At 40.4% G+C, this 26,326-nt stretch overlaps 1 protein-coding gene across 4 annotated transcripts in view; it reads left to right on the plus strand.

Annotated features, from left to right (window-relative positions):
- The window catches only part of LOC103461042 (inositol polyphosphate-5-phosphatase A), a 195,586-nt gene that overhangs the window by 97,132 nt on the left and 72,128 nt on the right, over positions 1 to 26,326 (plus strand). For all 4 annotated transcript variants that reach the window (XM_081616722.1, XM_081616720.1, XM_081616721.1 and 1 more), the window contains one exon: positions 24,768 to 24,831. In XM_081616722.1, coding sequence (XP_081472848.1) covers positions 24,768 to 24,831 — 64 coding nt within the window. The remainder of the gene's footprint in view (positions 1 to 24,767; positions 24,832 to 26,326) is intronic.

Below are 26,326 nucleotides of genomic sequence, written 5' to 3' on the forward strand. Positions count from 1 at the left end.
TATTACTATCATAATAATACCACAAAATATAATGACAAAACTTTAAGTCCATGTGGATCTGCTGTATTACAATTATACACTTTTATCTATTTTATTAGGATTTTATGTGATAAACTTTTTTTTTCAGCTCAAAATTTGAAAAGTGTGGCATCCATTTGTACATATTTGAACATTTTACCCATTGATATATGTGAAATAACTCAGACCCAGTTAGATTAGGTGTGGGTTTTGACTAGACCATTTTAACACATGAAATGCTTTGATATGGATGAAGTCAAGTCAGTTTGGACCAAATCAACATTTTAATGGAAGAACAGGAGACCAACACTCTGTAAAATAACAACTGCAAATAAAAAATTTATTATCAACAAGTCAAATGAATACAGAGAAAAAGGTAGAAAATTTTAGCTTTTGTATTTTAACTGTGCTTTACTGCTAGTTAAAATAAACGAGAGCAACTTAAGGGTGTAAACAAACCATGTAGGCATAAAGCGACGTTTAATTTGCTTAGAAGTTTCAAATTAATTAATTACTCATAAATAGATGATATGGACATTTGATGTTATCTAGGAAGTATCTTTAAACATGACGTTTGAGAATCTAAACCAACCTGTTGTGGCTCTTTATGCTGCCACCACCGTGTTACACCATAGGATAGCGTAGCTGTCCGTTGTCTGAGACATACGGCGTTTTATTCTTTTCCTAATTGACCTGATCATCTTCTTCCACAGAATTGCTGTCTCCTAGATATATATGCATTTAATGTCTTTGCATGCCACACTTTTTTCACTTTCTTTACATTAACCTTCAAAAACAGTTATAAACTAACTTGTCACATTAAATCCCAGTAAAATGCCTCTAAATGAGCTTGCAACACAACAAAGATTACATTTGCAAGGCAGTTTTGTTGCTCTCTCGTCCAACGTCCATCTCTGTATTGTTCTCAAACACAAATCAACAAGCAACAGTCTTTTCAAATACTCTCTAACGCTGATTGATTGCATTTTGACTCTATAATCTGGCATTAGCTTCGCTCTATTCAAGGTCCAACCCTTCTCCAACAAGTCATCATTTTTGTCCACATCCCAGCCTGACTTTTTTTTTTTTTATGCCTTTCCGCCTTAACAGATGAGCTGACACGAGGGCCATCAAACGGGTGGGAAAACAATTGCCACAAGGTTAATTTTATTGCTTGCTCCATGCATTTGTGAGCAGGCGGGAGGTGTCCTCTGCCCAGACCCTGATGGATGGCCGCGCCGAGCGGTAGGAATGAAAATGAGAGGGGAGAGGCCAGCCGTGGGAAGGCAGAGTCCCGCTGCTCCCACCTGAAATTGAAATTTCTTCTGACACGCTCAGAATTGGTATTCTGACATATAAGAGAGGAGATGTTTAATTTAGTTTGATGGTGAAAGCCGGAGTGTGTCCCCCTTGATTGTGTTTTACGACGCTCTCTTTAGCTCATATGTCTGGAGAAGGTTAATACCCGCACACCCTAAAAGGTGGATGTCACATTGTCCAGCCTGCGGGAAAATAAACTACTTAGTGTGTCTAAACGCTGTCGCAATACTTGGCTGTCCTGGTCGCAGGTTTTATTGATCGCCCACAAGGGCGTGCGTGGTGTTTTTTTGGGTCGGGTGGAGTAGGTATGTGAAGTAGCGTAGCATCTCAGAGCCAGGCGTGGGGGACGATCACATGCTGCCTGTTGACATCAGTGAGAGGAAGCATGACTGGCGATATCTCCTCTTCTGCACTTGAGCCGGCCTTCCTGCTGAAAGCTCACTTCTGTCTGCTGGCTTCGGGCCCTCGCTCCGTTTAGAGTGCGGCTCTGCTTCTCAGTGCGGACTCACGTCTGTGGAGCAGTGCTGATACAGGGCTATCCCCAGCAGCGCTTTGTCTATACGTATTGATCCCACCACCAGCTGTAGTTGCTTCATTTGCATGGCATGGTTGACCCCAGCAGCCAGGGGTCATTATGTTCTTATTGGCTTTGATTTTCATAAACGCTCTGTCTGCGAGAGCCGCGCAGGCCCAGACCTCACATCCACTCAAAATATGTTATTCTGAATAAATCTGCACAGTAAGATAATAGATTCAGGCATCCTAACAATCACACAAATATAAAAGTGGGTCCTATTGAATGTCATCCATCCATTTGTTCAAACCTCAACCCATCCAACCGATCTTCAGTTCATCCAACCCACAGACCCTAAATCACAGGTGTCAAACTCAAGGCCCGGGGGCCAAATCTGGCCCGCCGCAGCTTTTTATGTGGCTCTCTGGACTCCAAATTACATCAATAAGTTCATCCAGTTTTTCACAAATCTGCAAAAATCACACAAAATCAAAAAATGTCCACATTTTGTCCTGATTTTACTGCTAATTTTCTCAAAATTGGTCAAAAACATTGAATCCGTAACTGATACAGCGAGTTATAGAATCACATTTAACATCACACATTAGCGTAAATACTGTAAAAAAAATAACAATTACAAATATTTCTTAATATTCACCACAAAATCTGTCATTTTGATTGCAAAAATAAACACTAAAATAATCACAAATCCTGGAGGAACAGCTATTTATTGACATTTTAACAGTTAAATTGGTTTTATCAATAGATTCTGGTGCAACCGGCCCTTTAAGAACATTCAGATTTTTGATTCGGCCCAAAATAAAAATGAGTTTGACACCACTGCCCTAAATCCATCCAACCCATACATAATCCATCTAAATGACTCATATTCCATCCAACTGACTGACCTTTAATACATCCAACTGAATAACCCAAAATTCATCCCACCAACTCTCAGTCCATCCAACCGACCCCCAATCCATCTGATCAATCATCAGTTCACCCGATCAATGGCCCTCAACCATCCGTCCTTGCACCCACTTGATTTTTGGTTGGTTGTGTATTAAATAATTAATTAATATAATATGTCATTTGTTGGCAGCCTGAATTTTATATAATAATTTGATTGTGTTTCCTGTTGAGTTAAATCTAAATATGGAGAGAATCTCTCCTCACTTTTACTCTACCGAAGTGCTTACATTCAATACCGATTAGCTTTCATAAATCTGTTTCTCTTGGTCAATGAGTTATCAAAGCTCTGAATTATCAGTTCTTAGTTCCTGTGCTTTGGAACAATTTTGGTGGCTGAAAACAAATGCTTCATCTAATCACCAAGACTTCGACAGCTTTCCCTAACCATCTTCTGGGACAGAACATGCATCGAACCGGGCAGAACTGACCTTAATCACCCTCAGTGGAGTTCTCTAACGGCGATCAGTTACATTGATCAAAGAAAACCGAACACCTCCCACCCCTGACGCCCCGCACCGCCCAAATGAGCTGATAATTAATACGAGCTGGCTCCTGCTAACACCAGTCAGCGGACAGAGTGATGGATCGGACAGCTTGGACGCTAACCAAGACGCTGCTGGGCCTTTTTTCTGGCCCTCTGGGTGTCCTTCATCCTGCCTGATCAGAGATGCACGATGCCACCCGCCCTGCTAATTAAGCACTCTGGGGTTGCCTTTGTTTTTTCAGACCTGATCACTATTGGCACGTATTTAATAATTCATGGAGCCGAATGCCGATGACAGAGTTTTGGATTTGTGCTTCACAGCTTGATCTTGTTGATTGTTTCTCGGCTCGCTCTTCTAACCCTAAACGTTGAATCACATAAAGGTGCGTTGTAATCATTAATATCTCTCATCATTCATCTACAATGATTAGACTGTTTGCTAAGATGCTGTCACTGAGGTGGTTTGACAGCCGTGTCGCCGAACCGCGGCGTCTTGTGACAGCTGTTTACTCGGACCAGTGACGGACACTTCCATGACTAATCCTTGCCCCGGGGCTCCAGCCATCTTTTTAATCACTGCACTTCCTCTTGGTTTGTCAACACGTGACTCGTTAGCTCCTAATTAAGAGACATAGGGCTCTTTCAGGGTGAAATTCTGTTAGCCGCTTCATTAGAGTGTCTGAGAGCTTCCTGGGTTACTGTGATCATTGCCAGTGACATTTTGTGGGTTTCATGATCGTCTGGACAGATCTTGAGGACGTAGTGTTAGCCAGACTGCCTGTTTTTTTAAGAATCACGGCTTATTTTCAAGTGCACTTTGCAGGAATCTGTTACAGGCCCTGCACATATTTTGTTGATCTAACAAATCTGGGCTCTCACCAACATTAACTGATTGTACCAGCAGTGAATGGCCCCAATGTATTACAAACAGGCCCAATCAGAGAGCAGCTGAAACACAAATCATTTTTTAAAGAAATTTCAATTTTAGAATTGCGTCTTTCATGGTGGAGTTATATTTTTTCTGATTTGCTCTTTTTTTTAGATTTTGTTTATTTTTTTGGTTGAGGCGTTGCACGCTTCTGTAGTTTTCTTTGACTTTTTATGACTTTTGGACAGTTGTTTTGATCAGTAACCATGGCAACCATCACAACTTTTCTCAATATTGTCATATAAGACAAAACTGACCCTTAAGATACTTTGATGACATGACTTTACAATTTAGTTTCTTTTTAGAATAAAGTACTAAAGTTAATTAAAATATAAATTATAATGTTTAGTGTAATATGTAAGTTATTGAAGCAGAAATTGCTGGCCAAAAAGAACATAAATTCACATTTTCTAAAAATACTTTGAGGATCCCAAAGACTTTTTGGTTCTGCGAACCGATGAAACAAAAGTAAGAATCTTTTATTTGAATTTGTGTCACAACTTGAGTAAATCTAATGCATCATTGCATAATTTTAAAATATGTTTGTGGTGATTTTATGGTGCTGCTGTGCTTTTTCAAGGCTTTACCGACTTGCTGTATTTGATGGAACCATGACTTTAAGTAAATCCAAAAGGAGAAAGTACAACAATGAGTCAGTTTAATTTTTTTATCTTATTTTACTTTATTTTATTTTTTACATTTTTCAGTTAAATATTCCCTCAGTTTAAATGCAGAAAGTGCAACGTTCTCTCCTGGTGTGTGACTGGTTTTAATTGGCGAATTTGTAAAACTCCGTTAGCTGTCTGGCATTTAGACGGCCAACAACGTTTTCATTTCATTTCCTCTTCACTTCCACATCACCTCACTTGAGACAGGACTCACAGAGGGACAAGGTTAATGTTGGGTCTCATTTATTTCCCTCTAACAATGACTCCAAACAGCCTTTCAAAAGCAGAACGCGGGATTGAGATGAAAATAATCCAATCACGCAATTACTGCCTAGCTTGATTCTATAGTTAAGTGCATTTTTATTGTGTAACGTTCCTTTTTTTTTTCTTTTGCACCCTCTCCAACCCTCTCTATTTACCCTGCCTTCCCTCAGCAAGCGTTCTCTCCCTGCCACTTCTCATCTAATATGGCCGTAATTGGGTTTGGCCGCACAAATCAGATTTGAACAATTGGGTTATCGTCCTCTGAAATTGGAGAGGTCTCTGGGTGGAGAGTTGAGCTGCTTTTGTTAAGCTCTGTCTTTCTGGTCTCAACATTGTGCCGTGCCGGTTAAAGCGGTTTACCTGTCACTGTGGACACGGCTCATAATTTAGCCCCACCCCCTGCCAAACTACTCGTGTGTGTGTGCGTCACACACACCGGTCCGCCCTTCGTCTCTCACCAGGCAAATAACGGCATTTGAATCGAGCATTAACGGGCTTAATTGCTTTAAAATTGTCGTTTTAATTTACACTGATATAGTATTGATCACCCAAGCAGAGATTAAGGTCCTCAGTGGAGCGCTTGATGTGGAATTAAACAGGGCCGGGTTCTCCTGGGGCCCGCCTGGCCTGTCCTGCCGCAGCCAGAAGAGGAATGACATCCCTCCCCTAATGAACTGGCAGCATGCGCAGACATGAATTTCAGGCCCCGCCGGAGAAGCGGGGAAATAATGGGGTTTGGGGAGACATGGCGGGTTATTCATTCACTGCCATGCACCAATTCTCCTGTGATTCATCCCCAGGCCCCCTGGACCGCCGCTGCCTGTTTGCCTGGCACATTCAGGCAGCCTGACCTTTCTCCTGCCTAAGTGTATATAGATGTCCCCCTCTCCCTCCTCTGGGAACACCTTGCTCCACAGAAGGTGTCATGTAGAAAGGGAGCGAGGCGAAGGAGGGGGGTGAGATCTGTAATCCAAACATCCCCCACATTGGTGGAAGTGGCGGTTCGTGATTTTCCCCGTCATGGTGGCTCAGCGAGCTATCTGACGAAGATGCTTCCACCTCGGGGGAATTGATCTTCTCACATGAGCCCGGTGTCACGCACAGCTGCCTGATATCAGGGGGAAATTGTAACATTAAATCCTCACAATTTCTCTGCGGTGTCAACAAATCCTGCGGCTCCTGGGGTAAGCTCTGTGTTGTGAACCAATTAAAACAACCTCTTGGCTCTCTGGTGATTGCACTCAAACAATCACATGCTGCATAAGTGCTTTAAACAACTCGGAGTGAGCAGCCAGTGAGAATGTTGTCTTAAGGTGAATTGGGTGACTGCATAAGTAGCAGGTAATTCCCAGCTTTACATGGGAGTGAATTACTGCAAGACACAAGATCTTACCAAGTGTTTTTGGTCTGGTGTCTAGTCTAAATATCTCAGCACATTGGAAATAAGACAAACATAGCTCATAAGTAGCTTATGGACAAGATACAGGAGCTTGTTATAAGTCAATAATTCTTGAATATTGGTGAAAAAGTTCCACTGGCGGATTCTTTCACTTGTAACATGAGAAAAATGTCATTTTGGCGTCACACACCACAGTCCCATGATTGGAGGACAGAAAAACGTCACTAGACAAACTAGTGCCTCACTTTAGTCGTCACTCTAGTATGATGCAGTGTTACGTATTTGGGTTTAGCGCCACCTGACCAGGCTTTGGAAACACTCTCCTGAATATGCCAGACTACAAAGTAGCCCACCGACCACCATTTAATGGAAACAAGTGATACGATTCCCCCAGAAAGCTTATTTGAGGGATTTTCCGTCATCTCAGATTCACTGCCTGCGAAAGTTTGTCCTTCCAATCATCAACGAACTTCTTTAATCAATCAGTCAATCCAGTTTATTTGTATAGCAGATTTCAGCAACATGGCAGTTCATTGTGCTCTCCATCATGAAAACATAAACAATTGTGAAAACCAGTTACAGACGTTACCTTTGCTGGAGTGAGACTCGTCTAAACTCCGGGTTTGCCCTTGAGCCTGGTGGCTCCCGATACCTCAGTCCGCCCGAAGGCCCGGTTCAGACTGACAGAAGGGGGGATTGTTTGTGAGGTCCCTAATTGATTGCATTATCTGCGCCCGGATGTCGCGAGGTGGAAGCCATCCTGACGATGGCGGGTAAACAGAACAACAGCTTCCCTTCTCTCCCAGCTGACTCGCCATGACGGATCTCCAGATGCCTCCAATACGCATAATGGACTTGGCACGGCCCGAGGGTGGCCGGGCTCGGGCCTTTCTACCTCACTCTGTCATCCAATCATCTTATTCTAATGCTATTGCATTGTTTAGTCAACCAGCCGTCCATTTACATCAGACCATAACCACACGGCCACACCGCAGGAGCACTTAATAGAATTAGCAGGTATTGTGCAGCACATTTTAAACACATAGAGCGTTTTAGAGACACACACTCAGTCACTGCCTCCCACTTTGAGCTGGGTTTGTTTTCAGAGGGACTGCATCACAAGCTCTGCATGGACAAGCCGCCGTCATTAATCCACTCTCCCCCCACTGTGGACAGTTTATTCACCTCCTTAAATGTTCAGCCAATATTATTGCCGTGTTTATGTTATGTACTGCATATTAATAGCTCATAAAGCTCATTTGTTCCATTATTGAATCATTTTTCACTTGTTCTTTATTAGGAAATGGGAGGCCAAAGCTTTTAAGTGAAACAGCCGGTTCTTTTATTGGGCTCGTAATTTCCCTAATCGGATTTTTGGGGGGATGTTCGTCCAGTCGGTTTATAAATAGAAACGCAAAAATGAAACCGTCTCATGGCTTGGAAATTTGAAGTCATATGGCCCCTCTTTGCCCTTGACTGGAAGCATTATATTCCCGCTCAAACTCTCGTCTTATTCAGCTAATTGCTTTCATATGCTTCCGCCTCAGTTTTACCAGATTTTCTGACGTCTCTTAAACCGTTTCCAATAAAACCGGCAATCTGCTGTCAGCGGGAAGGAGGGTCCGGCTCGCCGTCGTAAGGAGCGCCCTTCTCGCTGTCCTCTCCTTTGACCGACGTGTTTTTGTTTTGAAAATTAAAGCAGAGGCAGGGAGACTCGGGTGGGGTTGAGGTACGATGGGCTCCGGCTGATGATGGGCGGCACAAACATCAAGACAACGATCCCCCTCTGGAACGCTGGTTTCCGTCTGATGAATCCTGCGGTGAAGGTGTTTGTGGGTGGAGCCTCAAGTCTCTCGTGATTTATAGTTTCTGTATATTTGAGACATAAACCAAAATGTGTTTTGTAAATACGGCTTATGTTGAATGTTTTGGCTGTTTGGCTGCAAAATCTGGAATTTGATGATTTTCTCAGATCTGGAAGGAAGGAAAAGCAATTTGAGGATAGAAAATGATTAAAGTAGTTAGATTTTCATTTGCATTCTTACAAATATCCACGTTTTCACTCCTCCATCTGTTTCGGTCAGTTAATCCTTTTGTTTGTCCAAACATCCGTCTTCCTTCCTTCATCCATTTTTCCTTCTTCTATTTATCTATCTGTCTGTTTTCTTCCTTGCTTTCATTGTTCCTTCCGTCTTTCCTTTTCTCCTTCTGCACTTCCATTTTTCATTTTTTCTTCCTTCTTTCTATCTGCCCTTCCTCTCTCTTTTCTTATCTTTCTCACTTCCTTACCTTCTTTCCTTGCTTCATCCATTTTTCCTTGATTTGTTCTATCTATCTATCTATCTATCTATCTATCTATCTATCTATCTATCTATCTATCTATCTATCTATCTATCTATCTATCTATCTATCTATCTATCTATCTATCTATCTATCTATCTATCTATCTATCTATCTCTTCTTCCATTCTTATTCCTTTAATTTCTTTCTTTCTTTGTCCTCCTTCCCTCCCTCCCTTCTTACCTTTCTTGCTTCCTTGTTACCTTCCTTTATTTTTTGCTTTGTCCATTTTTCATTCTCTTGTTCTGATTATCTATCCGTCATCTGTTACTTCCTTCATTTCTTTTTTCTTTGTTCCTTTCTTCATTCCTGCCTTACTTCCTTACTTTCATTTTTCCTTCTTTTATTCAGTTTATCTATCTAATCTTCCTTCCTACTTTCTCTCCTTGACCTCTGCGTGACCTCCAGATCATTCCCAAGCGATGTCTCATGAAGGTATAAAGTAAAACATAACCATATTCCAGGGAATAATGTCTGACAAGTGGGAACTAATCTAACACAAAGGCTGCCCCAGTCAGTAAGGGTTCCTGCTCAAGTTCAGGACACAACGGCACCCAGTGTGCGCCATGATGTGGCTAATTACCAGCTCATTAAAGGCCTCTCTAATCACATTACATCTTATGCTCTTTCACTTAAGTTCTAGCTCTTGATTTTAACAACCTAATTACATTTTCTGATGAAGAAAAAAAACTTTTCAAAGCAAAGCCAGGCTGAGTGGAAATGAGGCGATTCTGCAACGTCAGAGAGGCCTGAATGTTGTCGTCTGGGTTTGTGGACGGACTTGTGGATTTGAGAAATGGGAGCGGATTTTGTAAAGTGAGTGTATAGCAGATAATTGTGTGGATGATTAATGCATAGGCTGCTTTGAGCTAATGATGAAAAATCTGTGCCGATAATTCCTCTACAGAGGCTTTCTATTGAGAAAAATAGGACTGATTTAAAAAAAATTAATAGTAGTACTAATATTACTCTGTCTTCTGATTGTTACATTTTGCATAGATTTACTTAAATAGGTTTAGTCCATGTTTGCTCAAAGTCAGGAAAATGTGTAATTTTGACACTGCTGCTAAAACAAAGTTGGCCTTCTGTCACCTGATGAACATTTCCAGGATTAGAGGACTAATGTCTCAGCAAGATTTAGAGAAACTCATTCATTCATTTATCTTCAGTCGCATTTATTACTGCAGCAGGTCTGCCTAAAAACAATCAAACCTCCAGCTGCAGCTGACCCAGGACGCTGCTGCTGGTGTTCTGACTAAAACCAGGAAGTTAGAGCACATCAAACCAGCTCTAAATTCCCTACACTGGCTCCCTGTAGCTCAGAGAATAGATTTTAAAATACAGTTTATAAATCGCTGAACGGCTTAGCTATCTATGGCTGTTGTATCAACCTTCTGGTTCTGGGGATGCAGAGTAGACCAGAACCAGAAGACCTGACAAGACCGAACATGGGGAAGCAGCATTCAGCTTCTATGCACCACAAATCTGGAACAAACTTCCAGAAAACTGCAAAACAGCTGAAACACTGAGTGCCTTTAATCAAGACTAAAAACCCAGCTGCTTTTGAAACATAATCAATGAAACATTCATCAATAATCTGATGTGCAAAATGTAACGTTGATTGTGTTTTCTATGACTTTGTATTTTAGTGTTTTTATGATGTAAAGCACTTTGAAATGCCTTGTTGCTGAAAGGTGCTGTACAAATCAAATTTGATTGATTGATTGAAAAAATGCTATGATTTTCTTTCCATTTATCCATGGATTTATACAACATGCCACATTTAAAAAAATTAAAAGCAGCCATGGATCATTTTCCTCCAACTCCACAATTATGCACATCTTTATCTTGGTACATCACATAAAATCCTAAAACACATTAATATAATTTCCACACATCCTAAAATAATCATAAATGCATGTATCTAAAATTAAGGACGTAAAATGTCTTAAATTGTTTGGAAAAATGTAAGCCGGTATTAAATTTTGTTGTGGCAGAACTATTTAATCTCGTATTCTGTTTATTCTTCTCATAGCAAAAGTTTGAGTCATTTGACTTGAGGCATTTGCAGCTACCGCTAACTAGCTGCTAATAAACCCTTGCTAGCTTATTGGTGTCTAAGTTTGGTAAGTGTAAGTTTATCGCCGCTTGGTTGGACGATGCTACATGTATTCTGAGTAATACAATTGGCACTACTATGATATAAAATATGCAGTTTCCTTTTGTACATTTTTGTCATCATACAGATATAGTGGTCTTAAAAAGTCTTAAATTTGATTTGGTGAAACCCTGATTGCAGTTTGTGTTTGTAAAACATGTAAATGTTTAAGGTTTCTGAATAATATTGTCTGTAAAGGCACCTGCACAGACTGAGACAAAGCAGATCTACATTGTGGTGCGGTGATAAAGAATGAGGTGGCACCTGGTCATGGGTGGAGCTCTCACCCATGCAACCTGCTGCAGACATGCCTGCATGGGCCCCCATCCAAATCCTCTTTTCCTCCCACATTTTCTGCTTGTGGGATGTTTACAGCAAAGCAGACGTGGGTTTGCTGCCACTCTCTCTCCTGGCACCGGGACCGGCAGGTTTTTTTATTTCTTTTTTTTATAAAGCTGTCTTTTAAAGCCCGGATGCAGAGATTGTACGGATAAAAAGAAACATCTGCGCGAGAAAAGTCCCTCTTTTTTATTTATTATTATAATAATACAATAAGACGAAAAAGGCATGACATAATTTCTTGTTATCTAAGAAGCTGAGGCTGCATTTACATTTGCTTTTTATGCAGCGTCCCTGCGCTCTCAGGGGCGATGCACTGGAGTATAACTAAGCTAGCATGGAGGATATCCAACCATTTAAATCAAGCCTCTGGGAATTTTACATAACACATCATTGGAGAGCATTGGTTTTTACATAAAGACAAAGACGGCCACAAAGAGGCACCGGACGGCCGTCTTAGCCCGAGACGAGCCGCTGCATGTGCTCCTGCAGACTCGTCTAAAGCTTCACGCTCCCGTGCTCACTGTTGTGCTCCGAGAACGCCTCTGCTCATACCCAGACAGCACGCAGACAGAAAGCTGCTTATTTTTTTATACATCCCAGGGGGTAAAAAAGAAGAAAAAAATATATTTCTGAACATGACCCTGAAACTGAACCCTCTCCTCCGGCTCGGTGGCCTGGACTCCACAGAGGCGAATCGAATCTCTGTCCGCGGAGACACGATAGGCCGGGAAGCGGCCATGTTCAATAGATGTTTCATGGTCATGATCTACACTGGATTTTGTCATTTAGGAAGAGTTGTGTGCAGGAGGCTCTAGATGTGGAGATAGGTTTGTGTGGCATGTGATGAAGTAGCACCACTAAGATGTAGTAAACAAATAATACATTTCAGAGCTAAAGGGCAGAAACTCACTGGACAGCCGAGAAGAGCTACTCACTACAACGCCTGTGGTGGCCAGCAGAGGGAGCCGAACGCTGCAGCCGAGCAGAAACTGAGATGCATGATGAGGCTGAAACCAAATACTCAACCCAGCACCCATCCATCCGTCTGTCCATCTATCTAATCATCCATCCGTTCACCTGTCCATCCATTCATTCATCTATCCATTCAACCATCCATCCATCACCAACCTATATGAAGCTAGGTGCATTTTGTGCTAAAATACTTTAAGCTAGGTACTATGGGGGTTAAGCGGAGCATGAGAAGCAAAAAGCTGCTACCTTGAGTCACAGACAGACCACAGAATGTCAGTTTTTGCTGTATTTCATTGTAATAAACCAGGATGCCCCAATAATTTCCCATATTTAACATGTTTTGGTCTGTATTTCATACAAAGTGGCATCAAAAAGGTCTTAAAAAGTCTTAAATTTGACTTGTTGAAACCTGTGGATGCTGTAAAGCCCTTTTGACATAGATAGATCGTTGTTGCCACCATCATCAGTAACAAACTTTTACTTTGGATCACTTTGAAAAATCAGGAGTTCTGAAATAAGGATGTTGTGGAAGCCTACTAAAAAGAATGAATTGAAATAAATAAGTTGTACTTTCAGTCAACAAACTTTTTCAAACTTCTTTATCTGATTCCAGTAATCAGTTAAAATTATATTGCTTCCAGCCTCCCCACAGCCTGTATAATCCTAATTTAATCAATTCCTTCACAAATGAGACCGCATGAATAGGCACGTTATTGAATCAGATAAAAATATAGATTGATGAACAGTCCATGACAACATTAGCAGCCTTTCCAAAATGGAGGAATGAAGAAAGAAAGAAAAAAAATGAAAAGAAGACGAAGAAAATCAATGAGCTCAAGGAGCTGTCGTTTCCATGGAGCCTCCTTCGCTAATGGGAATGCTTTTATAGATGGGAAATTACAAGTTGAAATATTCTTTTTGATTATTGGACATCCATAGCCAAATATGATTTACATTAATGAGCATAAGTATATTAAAGACTTTGTACCCCCGACATCTGAAACAATTGAATAATGGCTTTGGCAAGCAAGCAGTGGCTGAGAATGCAGGGAGGAGGTAATGTCATTTTAATTACTAATGGGTATCTCCGTTGTACAGACTTTGATTTTTCATCTTTAGCAACAATCTAATAAGGCAAATATTCATCATCTTCATATCCCCTTTTAAAATGATGATTTTGTCGAGCCAAGACAGCATCGTCGTTTAGAGAAAGTGACTATTTATGCGAGCCCCCGAGATCAGCGGGTCATTTGAAGATTGCTTTTAGAAGACGCTCTTCCTGCGAGGAAGGAAGAAAGGTCTTTTCATGCCCACTCGCAGATGTCCGATACACTTAGTGCTGAGAAGTTGACCTTGTTAGCAAGCTAGATTTCTTCTCAGAACCTTTAATTTTCTTCATATTTCTCTTTGCTGTTTTTAATGAATGGATGTTAAACGAAGTTTGGAGGTCGCGCATGCATCTTAATTTAATTGTGGACCGCTCCGCTTTGACCTGAGCTTCATCAAGGATCTGAAGCGTCTTAATCGCGAGCTGGGTAAACCAGGAGGCGGAAAGATGTTTCAAAGCTCTCTGTTTTATTAAACTTCTCCATTTAATGGCAGCGATTTACAGCTCTGCAGTCAGTGACGCTAAGTCATTACAGAAGCCCAAAACTATTCATACCCCAGTAATCTTTTAATTGCCACAACACATTTTGTAAGGGTGGAAGCAGGATTCTTGTTCTGGAGCGGCCCAGTCAAAGTCCTGCCTTGCATCTGACTGACTGTAACGGGAAGTAAAGATTAGGGTGATGGCAAGTAGGCCTGTCACCCGTCAAAGACTAAGAACTCATCATAAAAACCAGAAGACATGCAAAGATGCGTTATTTGTCGCTGCCCCTTTGCCAGAACTTTATTGAAAAAGAGGTTTTTAATCTCAATGGGATTTTATCCTTGTAAAATAAAGGTAAATAAAAATAAAAAAGCAAGGCAGCACTAATATGATTTCTGTAACGCAATCATACATGTCACTGTAGTTTATTGGAGAGGCGATAAATACATCAAATCTTTATGAAAACATTATTTTTTTCAAAAATACTTTATCAATATGATCTGTTTTAATGTATATTTGCACAAAACGATGCCTTTTTAATAAATTAGCTGATATTTACTGGTGTGCTGGGTTCTCGCCGCCACTAAAGAAGCTTCATCCTTTGAGGTCAGAGGATCTGAATGAAATCCAACAGCAACAGAAGTGTAAAAAAAAAATCAAATAAAATCACCTGTCGGGTTTTATTTCCCAATCCCAACCTCCACGAAGCCATTTATTGATCGTCTATTGCAGGTGAACCCCCGCAGCTCCACGGATCAGTTGTGATTTTTCAGCTCGGTTGACTTTCAAGGCTTTTGGCGGACCGTTTCCGGGCTTCCACTTCATTATTCTAAAATCTCCCAGAATGCAGAGCGACACACGCTCATGATTGATCTAAAAACCACTGATTTTATTTTCTTTTGAGGAAAATATTATGGATGGGTCTAAACAAGGCATAATTGGCCAAACCCACAGCAGCGCCTGACCTGCCAACAATCCAGACCGACTCCCAAGGTTGGCTGCCTCCCTGGGAAATATTGTGCATTAATTTCATTTAGTCTCCCCTCCAACATTCAATGGTAGAAGTTAATTAAATTGCTTGTCCATTGTGTTCATCCACTTACAAAGTTAATGATATTGTGCCGGGGAATTAAAGAGCGTTTTATAAAGCGCTCGGGATGGGAGCTGGCAGGCACTACATTGCCCAGTTGAACCCTGTCAGTCGGCGGGCTTCTGGACCCCCTAATTAGCAGTGAAATGGATGCTTCCATCTGCCAATTTCCTGCCACGCTCATCAGTCGTCCAGTCGCTCCTCTAACCTGCCCGGCAGAGGGGTCTAAAGCAATAAAACCATCACAGCAGCGACATTCATCAAAAAAAAAAAGAAGAAAGAAACAAAGTGAATACGAGTGTACATGATATGACTCAGACTTTAAAGCATCTGGGGTATAATGCTGGTTTTTTTCCCCCTTCAGCTTAATTCTGATGGAAGACTTTGATAACTTTGTTAAATATCTTTGATACATACAGTAACAGCACCTCGTTTTTTTTTTGTGGGAGATGGGTTTGAATAAATGTCCTCCGATGCGACTTTTGATGTAATGCATGTTGGATATCACTGCTAATCAGCAAAAAAATTAAATGTCTGAACTCGTTTATTTATTCTTTTGTATAAAACAGGCAGCAGTGTCCCAACTGGTGAGAATGATTTATGCCAGCGTTCAATCCGGGGACAGAATTATGTAAAATCTGCTTTTTTGAGCTTTGCATCATGTTATAATGTTGTTCCCTTATCAAAAACTTACCTGAAGTGTTGCCTTGATTCTTTCATGGATATTTGAGAAATCATTGAATCACCATGGCAACCATACAGCTGGGGAAAACGCCTGGGTGGAGCTAGCAATGTTTGCTAATGGCTCAATTTAAGTTTACTTTTTAATTTTTTAAAGTTAATGTGAAATGTTTTGTTTCTCATCTATTTTTACACTTAATTTTTTTCGATACTTCAGTCTAGAGATGTTTGAATCTTATTGCATTTTAAGCAAAACAATGTTTTCTTATTAAAAAAAACAAAAAAAAAACATTTTCTCTTTCATATATTTCTTTTTCTAGCTTAAGTGGCTAGAGAATGGGACAATTGTTTATTTGATTACTCAATTACTGAACTAATTGTTTATAATAATCTGTTTAACTGCGTCTTTTATTGTGTTTGAGTTTTTAAATCATTATAGCTTTATTTTTATGGTTTGTTTTATTTATCACTGATGTTCAGTGTTAAAACACTTTATAAATAAAGTTGATTAACTACATTTGTTCAAACCAGAGTTTAACTCATACTTTGTGCAAAAAAAAAAAAAGTGATGCTAACTTACAATCAACTTTTCGTAAAGATGCAGATTTACATTTACATTTTCACAGATGTAAAAGTAATAATTGTACTGGCAGATTTTTTTCTCTTTTTACATGAGAAAAATGTCTTGTTATAAATGAAAAATCTGCCACTACAACTTTTCTATATTACAGAAATCTTGACTTAAAACAAGCGTATTTATCTTGCTTATAAGTTAGTTGTAAGTTATTTTTGTCTACTTTAATGTGTTCTAAAACATTTTTTCTAAAAATTAGAAAAATACTTGATTTTGTGTTTTTTGCCATGTGGAAGAAATGCCAGTCTCTTAAACTTTAGAATACAAAGTTTACAGACAAATTATCAACGTCTGCAAAAAATATTTTCAATTTGTTAGCATCAGCTGGACTTTTAATGCTCATATTTACGTCCAGTGAGGAACTGGAGCTGTTAATGTGCAAAACATGCAGCAGATTTGATCACTTTCAGCTTCATGAATTCCCCTTTGTTGGTTTTTATGAAAGTGTTTGAGATTTAAACTGCACAGTTTTGTAGTAAAGTGCAATCTAACGTTGGATTAAAAACCTAAAGTTGTTTATTTATAGTTGAAACCAGATATTTAAAGATAGTAAAAAGACAGACACAATTTTCCCACAGTTTGAAGTCAAACCAGACGAAACTTTTCTTGTTTAAGGTCAGTTAGAATTAACAACATTATTTATTTTTGCTAATTAAGTTTGGGAAGTTAATAATAATAATAATAATAATAATAATACACCTTACATGTAAATCTTAAAGTACTACAAAATTACAATAAAAGCATTAACAAATGTAAAAACAATAACATCTAATTTTGATAATGCTTGAAAATGTTTGAATTTTACAGAGAGAAAAGTGTAGGAACCCTCTACCCTTTATTATGCTCTTAGTAGCATTTAGTACAGTGGCCATAATGCACTGCTTTGGGTTAGTATTGATCAAAAAGAGGTTAAAATGGCTAATCCACCTGGTTTCATTAATTGCACAGGATCAGTTTAAGTCCTGATTTGTGATATAAACCAATTTTCTCTCAAGCTTTGCACATTATTTTTCCTCATTAGAGAAGAAGGAGAGTAAATCTAATCTTAGTTGTAATTACCTTGTATTTAGGTAAATTCACATTAACTTGTTTCCTCTTTGTAGAGTGCAGTCCTTTCCGTTCTTACCTAGAGCCCCTGGCTCCCCTCCCGCCCCCCAGAGACCAGCGTCTCTCCAGGCCCCTGACGGATGCCTCCATCACTCGGGCCGCTTTCAAATCACAGGAAGTGACAGAAGAAGTTTTAATGAGAGTTTTGTCTGTGTATCCAGTCAGGCCTACCCAGCAGCCGATGAATAATAGACACTGTGGCTCAATACTCTGAATACTCAATCAATGGCACTGCGAAGGGGGGGCAGGGGGGGGGCTTGGCAAACACATATGGCAGTTTGGGACGGCTGCTGGGCTCTGGAGAGGCAAAAAATACTAAAGCTTCTCCATCTGTATCTCTGGACTGGAAGAAAAGAGCAAGCCGTCTATTGATGCTGCACACTTTAGTGCCGTGGTGTTTTCCTTGCTGGGATGACAAACAGGCTGTTTGTGCAGAGAGGCTCCTGTGAAGGTGCTGCTTGGGGCCCAGATCCTGCATATCAATAGGGGCTTCAGCAGAGCTTCTCCACATCAGAAAGATCATTTACATGAATATTAATCTCTGATGACTTTTTGTGGATATTATGAATCTATTAATCAGAGCTGATTGACCTCTCTGACGTAACTTTTGTTATGGCTGCAGAATAGTGGTAGCATCAGCGGCGTTTAGGGTGCATTCACACCCATTTAGACCACTTTAGTCGAACTCTAGTTTGTTTGCCTAGAAAGTCCAGTTTGCAAAGCAGGAAGTTGACTTCCAAACACGCTCAGATCATCATTCTTCTAGCACTATGCTTGACATTTGTTATATTTGGTTTTCTCCAGAAGTGGTTCAGACCAAAATCGTTTTCTTTTTAGACAGGAGAGACTTTCTCCTTCATCCCTTCCAGACACACTTCAGACTTTTTCTAATTGTTTTGTCATAAACTTAAACATTTATCATGCTGAGTCGAGTCTGAGACAGAGCTCTTGAGGTGTTGCATTTTCTCAAAGTCTGAGCTTTGGATGAATGTGATGGGACAGCATCTCTAGAGACTCTCCTGTTTTACACCCTTCAACCAATGCTTCTATTCTATTCCATTAACCATAGAATTGCAGAAATTGCTATTGCCAACATAAATTTGCCTAATGAAAACATGTCAATTTAAAAAGAAAACTCTTGTTTTTGCGATATGTTGGTGTGTGTTTATTTATTTTTTTGTTGGACTTATCAAAGTTGATTTCGCAGAACTCCAGTGGAAACTTTTATTTTTTCAATACACAAGTCATGTGATCAAAAGCCAGATATTGCTACTGGGAGAAACGACAAAGACGATGACAGGAAGGAGGATGATGGTATTTGTTTTTTTGTTTTTTTTTGGAAAACTATTGTATCGAATCCGCAGCTCCTCTGTAAATTTTTTCCAAAATGCCACACATAGCCTCTCCAATGCCTGAATAAGACGCCAACTTCTCTGACTGCTGATAGATGAGTGATGGCATCATGTCTGAATTATGAACATATTTCATGTAACTGTTTACATCCGTCTCTGCCATGAGTTTTAAAAACCTACCTTGTGAACAAGTTTACTCACGTGTGATTTTATTTTAATTTCTTATTAAATGGAAACTTTGCAATTTCAAAATTGTGTTTGTTCAACATTAGAAGATTAAAGCCAAAGATTTTCGCACATTTGCATTGGAAACACATCTACTGATGACGTCTTTCTGCCGAAACCGCCAACTCCTGTTTTTATAGAGATGATCTCACTGATAGTTGTTGCTTTGCCTGTAAAATCCAACACATTTTCCTGCTTTAGACCTTTTCGGACCCTCACCATCAAACCCACTAAGACTGAGCATCTGCAGGGGCGGCAGAGCATTACCCTCTGAAGTCTCACGGTGACACCGCCATGACACCGGAGTGTGTCGGCCCCCGTGGGACTGACCACTCTTCCCTGAGCGCAGATTGGAGGCGAGACCTTGAGGAAAAATTATTACTTTTATGTTTGCTTTATGGCTCATTTTTCACATTAAACGCAGAAAATCTATGCGGGGGTCACAGAACACCTGCTTCTCCCCGCCGGCCCGCGGCGCTTTTTGCAACCTCTGGTATTGATGAAACATTCAGCAGAGCAAAGTATGCGGGCTATGTACTGCTGCTCTCAAGTCTCTATTTTCCACCAGCAAGTCTATTGGGACTTGTTCAGCTCGTATCTGCAGGGCTTTTGGAAATGTCAGACACACACACACACATAGAGAGTAGTGCACAACGCCAGGCTTGTGTCAGTGTGTCCTTATCTGTGAGCCGACATGACTTGTGATAAGAGATAGCATTGCCAGAACAGGTCATAAAATCCCAGCTTTTATGGCGCGGTTATTGTCTTTCTGTCTACAATTATAGCGATTACTCATTTCCCCTCACCTCCTCCCCCCCGCGGCCCTCACAGCGCACTTAATAGACTGCATTTTACTAATGGAAAATTAAGTAGGCGCCTTGGCAGTGAGGTTTATAAATATGTAAAAAAATCTTTTAATTATTTCAAGTGAATCTGGCAGCTAATCAATAAAGAGGGACGTGACAAACATACGTTTGACACGGGCCATTGTAAAGCCACTGGTAAGAGATAAGCACGGCCTGTCAGCGCAGTCCGGCCCTAATGAATATTTTGAGGCTGTCATGCAAGGAGAGAAATGGATTAATTGTGGCCCCTGCTAATATAATGGCTCCTTCATGAAGAGTGCAGGAGAGAGGAAGAGGAGCAGGAGGAGGAGGAAGGAGCGCGGTGGCTGCTGGGTTCAGAACCCCAGCGTCAAATGAATATTTATGAGGGTTGGGGTTAAGTAGATTTTTGCGATTACACGGGTAGCCACTTAGGCACGCCTGTTTATCATTTGTTTGATCATTGATTTAGCCGGTGTCATATTAATTTTGTTTATCGTCGTCTGATCTGGATCTCCTGCAGGAGCACCACCTTCCTCCGAAATCCACACATTGAGGATTTTTAGTTTTAAAAATGCTTTAGGAAAAACCCTGTGAGATTTTCTATTTTGCGAAAATTTAAATCCTTGTATTGTTTGCAATAAGACAGAAAACTGTTGCATTTTAATGACAGTAAAGCACAAAATTGACAGTTATTTTATTGAAGACTTCAGCCATTACTTACATGTAGACAAAGTCCGTTTCTGATTGCTTTGGACTTTTTAAAAGGCCCAAAGCTGCTGAAATTCTTCTGCATTCCTATGGTTCAAATGCAGATAGTTTTTTTTTTTTTAAATAGTACTGCTCCTCCCCCACCTGTTGCTGTGCACTCCTGGCAGCTTTAATGTATTAAATACTTATATATTTAAATACTGTTGGGACTTTCCAAACTGCATTTTGTCCAAAGGCATTTTAAAGAGGCAACAAGGAAAGGAAATATTCCATACGGCCCAGAGGAGTAGATTTTCAGCAAACAACTGAAAACTTCTAGAATAATTTTACGTATTTCCTAGACAGTTTTAAAAATATGTTTTGACATTGAGAAGTTGTGTATTTGCAAGAAAGAAATTATAATTTTTCATTGATAAAGGCGTAAATTTAATTGTAAACACTTAGATATTCTATGAATTATAATGTCACGCGTGAGAAAAAGTTCCAAAGTTTACAGAGATTATAAACGTTTTTCAACAAACGAATCCCAGAAGTTGTTGGTAAACTAAATCAGAATGATCTCTGGAGTTCTGCAGCATGTCTGGATCCAGTTTGGACCCGGTTCAGGAAAAGAGTCCAGATCTTCCACTTCCACTCAGCAAAATGTCCAGATGTGGATGTTTTTTATTTACATCTTTAATCTTAGAGAAGTTTTGGCACTTTGTGTTTCAAATGTCTGATTTCATAATACCAGACAAAATCTTGGTTTTAATATTAATAAATTTATGTCTTTACTCTGGAAAATTATCTTCTTTTTCCTTGCAAATTTCGACATTTAGACATCACAGAAAATTGAAATGCATATTTTCAGTTTGCTTTGGAAATATGCAAAATGAATGTAGATTTTTTTTTTTAGGATTTTTTGATAGAAATTCAATCCTTGCTTTATTTTTATTTTTTTCTTTGATTCACATTAACCCCAATATTCTGTTGTATATAACAAACCATAAAAAATGCACAATCTTTTCACAAAAACTTTAACAAATAAACAATTTTGTAACTATTATTTTAACCTCAATATGTCCTAATCATTTTCAGCAGCATGAAAAACTGTTATTTTTTTCAACCTGAAATTAAAAGCAGTTACATCATGTTATCTTTTTTCCTGTAAATGTCATGTCTGGTCTTTTTTTCAAGGTTAATAATATATCATGAGAAGCTCCTACGTATGAAGTTCATCCATTTTCTGTCGATCAGCTGTGCTTGGACCCGTCAGATAAATTGCAGAGTGCAGTTTAATTTGTTATTTAAAAAGATATGCACCTTATGTCTCTCTATTTTTGCTTCACCAGCCTCTGAAAAATTCCCATAAACAACAGCACTTAGCACGGTGCCACCGCCTTGACAAATGGCACCCGTCTCCCTCCCTGCCTGTGTTTTCCTATTTATCTCCCAGTCTGGTGTTGGCACCTTTAAGGTGAAAGACAACATAAAGAGAAGCGAGCACAAATAAAGCGCAGCGGCCGCCTTCCTGGAAGCCGCTCTCCCTCTGCGGTGAAGTTTTGACCTTGAGTCTCGCCTTCCTCCATCACAGCTGGGAAGAGGGAATGACGAAGGGGAAGGGGAGGGGGCGGGTGGCGCGGCGGAGGTTCGGGTCACCAGCCGCAGTTCTCATCAATTAAATGCGCGACGGTGTTTTGTGTCGGCTGAACTTATATGTCAAGGAGATGGGCAGGACCTCATGTTTGTGCTTTTGACAAATCAGCAAATGTTTAATCTCAAGATGTGCCGGCGAACATAAATAATGCAGAGGAACGCCGTCCTCCGCGCAGGAAAAGACGAGAAAAGATAAAATCCTGCCTCTTGCCTCCTGATTTTGTTCCTTTAGCTCTTCTCCCCTTATCATACACTCTGCCTTACAAAAGTGTTCACGCCTTTTGGACCATTTCTGATTTTTGTTATGCTACAAACCGAAGTTCTTTGGATTATATGCATCAGACGATATGGCTGAAAAACTTCAGTATTGATAATTTTTGATTAGTGTTTGTTTTAAATATCTGAAATATTGCCAAACTGCCACGCCATTGTTTTTGTATTTTTAAGTAGCCATGAAGCACAGGAACCTTAACTGCTGCTGCTCCACTTACTCAACAGGTTGTTGCTAGGTAACCAAAGAGTGAGTGAGTTGCTAGGTAACCAAAGAGTGAGTGAGTTGATTGATTCCACCAACGTTGCTTAGCGGGCCAGGAGAGGTTGAGCAGCTAAAGCCTGTCCTCTGCCTACATCTCCCAGAATGCTCTGCTGTTCTGGCCCGTAGTTCAGTGAATATTTTAGTCTATATTTTAGTTCCCACTAGTCCGAACCAGAAGTTATCCACACCACTGAACCGTCACCTTGGCAACACAAAGCATAGATGAACCATGACTTCCAGACCAACAGGAAGAAAGTATGTGAGAAAACAAAAGTTTAAGGTTTTATAGTTGTTAATAAGTTAAATAGGAATGAGGCAAGAGCTAGCTGTAAGCCTGTGACTTGTTTATTGTTGCCATTTCAACTCCATAGCAACTTGTCAGTTAGTTAGTTACGAAAACCTACCAAGATGGCTGCCAGATACAAGGATCCCAGAAGTGTGATGTCAGATGAGGACTATGTATTGAATATTCTGTCAGATGTATTAGTGTCTGTTGTTGATCACGTGTCTAATTGTGTATTTGTGAAATGAAAGATAAATTGCACATCATTTTCAAATGTTTCACGAAGAAATTCACATTTTGCTGCAAACAGAACATGTTTGATCTTCAGCTTTGAAGTCTTGCCACAGATTCTCAATTGGACTTAGGTCTGTGCTTTGACTAGACCGTTCTAATTAGGCATGCACCAATAAATTGATCCGAATTTTCTTAATTTTGGGATTGACAGAAGCTTGTGCAACTGCTGACTAAAAAAATAATAATCATCAGAATTGAATTAATCAAGCTCATTTTGATTTATCATTTGATCAATTGCTTATTGCAACAGGCTTATATCTATACCTTTTCAATATCAGGACTGATATAGTTATTAATATTAGACTGGTGCATCCCTACTCTGAAATTATTAGTTTTTTATTCATCAACATTTTCACATTTGCATCTAACTTAGCTGTTTTTGTCCTCTGTTCTGTTTTTATTTTGTTGGATCAGCTCTTTCCAGTAGAACTAACTCACCAGCCTTCGCCTCAGTGTTTGCTGGGGGGGTTTGGTGGTGGCTGGGGGGGGGGGGGGGGGGGGGGACAGAGACTTATCCTGAGCCAAAGGTCTGCTATCTCAAAGACACAGGGGATTGAGCTTGAGCTTAGCCTCCATTTGCCCTAAATGTAAAGAGGCCAACAGAAAGCAGTGTAGTGGAGTGTGAACCGCATCAAATCCCCCCCATTGCCGCTCTCCCACTTCTTCCCACAGACTTTGATTGGCTCGTCCACCGACTGGGAAAGTTTCCTGATTGTTCGGAGGGAAAATTAAGATTTTAAGCCTATTGAAGTTGATCTTTGCTCATTGAAAAGTCCATCTGAATGTGTGCTCTGAAAGGGTAAATTGTTGCATTGGAGGAGTGTAGGAAAAAGGCGAAGTGTACTGTACTGGGAGGACGCTGCACCTGTCACTGTGCAGCTGATGGTGTGTAGCGGTTCTGGTGGAGTGGGTCTGTCCGGCCGCGTTGCCAACCTTATGAAGCCAGTCGTTTAATTAGGGAGGCAGGCTGAGGGCTTTAAAGTCGCTATGAGGAGCGGCAGCTGTTTTAAACTTGAGCTAATTGGTCACAGCAATGTGGATCAACAGTTGCTATGGTAACGGCATTGCTGATGTCTTTTCAACCTGACATCGTGTTGGACCTGAACAAGCTGGGGCAACGTCCGTCCGTCCGTCCGTCCGTCCGTCCGTCCGTCCGTCCGTCCGTCCGTCCGTCCGTCCGTCCGTCCGTCCGTCCGTCCATCCATCCATCCATCCATCCATCCATCCATCCATCCATCCATCCATCCATCCATCCATCCATCCATTCACTCGCTGATTTTGAAGGCTCCATGTTTAGGTTGTGATCATTAAATAAACATTTGTCCTGAATTCCTGCTGATGTTTTTTGTATTTATTCTAAATGTTTCAGTCAGTCCTTTCATTCAGCATCAACCATCTAACATTGTTTTCTCTTCTCTCTCTGCAGGCTCTTGGATGTTTCTACTTTATCCACGATTCTCTGAAAAACGTCTTGGAGTATAATTTTGAAGGTGAGACCCCCCCGCCCCCCGTCACACACACACACACACACACACACACACACACACACACACACACACACACACACCCACACACACACACACACACACACACACGCACACACACACACACCACCCATACATCACCAATCCCTAGAAATGAATCCTCGTGTCGATCCCATTTACCGGCTATTCTTGTTTCCATCAGAACCAGTCAGCTAAGATTGGCTCTTCAGATAATACGGAGGCAGCAGGACCGGATGGTAATGCTTATTAATATTAGGATTTAATTCATACAGTTTCGGGGCTGCCGGTAATGGCGTGCTGCAAGTTATTGGACAGTTACAGCGGTCTCATCAGCCTGCCGTGTCAGAGGGCCCCGGGGTCCGACGACCGCGCTAATTAAAGAAAGGATATAGATGAGGAGGCGCCTCACTTCCTATTAGACACCAGATCAGCTTTAGCACCAGTGAAGGACAGGGCGGCGGCGTGGGGGAGGGTCACACACATCTACAGGCAGAAGAAGAACTTCAGTCAGAAACGTTATATTTTTATCATTTTCTGCTGTGGAATTTAAATGTTCACACCCATAAATGTTAAAATAATAATCATTTTACTCTGCTTCTCTCTAATTTAACTCATATCTGGGCATGTCTGTACTCTCTGTGGGGTTTTTTGTATATTTGTTTCCAAATATACAAATAAATTCTGATTAAAAGTAACATTAAATTATTTTTCAACTTGGTAAAATTTGTTCTGGGCTGGCTTTTGCTCCCTGCAAGCTGGAATGCAACGCAACAATTACACCTCCCTAATATTTGTGCTGTAGATGTATAAAAACATGTTTTAACACCAATCAACTACTAATAAATTCTCATACATTCTCCCTTTAATCCTGAGAAAATACTTAATGAAGGTTATAAAAATAGCACTTATTTATCTAATTGTGTTTTTTTACATGTTTCTGAGTATTCAAACCATCGTGTGTTACAATAAAATCACAAAATACACAAAAAAACAAAAAGTACACTCACCTGGTTGCATGAGTGTGTGCTTTTTGATTGAGTTGTCACATTGTGTTTGGTTGCAGTCTGTCAGCGTCCCAGCTGCTGTCAGATTGTGACGACACGTCTTTTCCTAAAGTCAGATTTGGTTCTGAACTCTGGCTGGACCATCCCCCCCCCCCCCCTCCTCCTCAAAAAAATAATCTTCTGCTGTTGATGTCAATATTTCATCGTATTAATATTTAGCATCGTTTTGTTGCTGAAAAATGAAAGCTTGACTTGGGATCAAATTTAGCTTTGGGTTGAGGCGTTGCAGGTTTAGACAATTGTTCCCTCTGGTTTTGGATGCTGTGCAGCTGGAAGAATTTTTTAAATTACATTTCTACTTTTTTATAGCTGACCTGATGCGTAACCTTGGCAACAAAGTATTGTTTTTATAAATGGCAGCAGCTGATTAGTTCATATAATACCTAAACTATGACCCCAAATCACAGGGGAGTTGA

The sequence above is a fragment of the Poecilia reticulata genome, chromosome 15 (assembly GCF_904066995.2).
Source record: "Poecilia reticulata chromosome 15, P_reticulata-male-v2, whole genome shotgun sequence".
Taxonomy (NCBI): domain Eukaryota; kingdom Metazoa; phylum Chordata; class Actinopteri; order Cyprinodontiformes; family Poeciliidae; genus Poecilia; species Poecilia reticulata.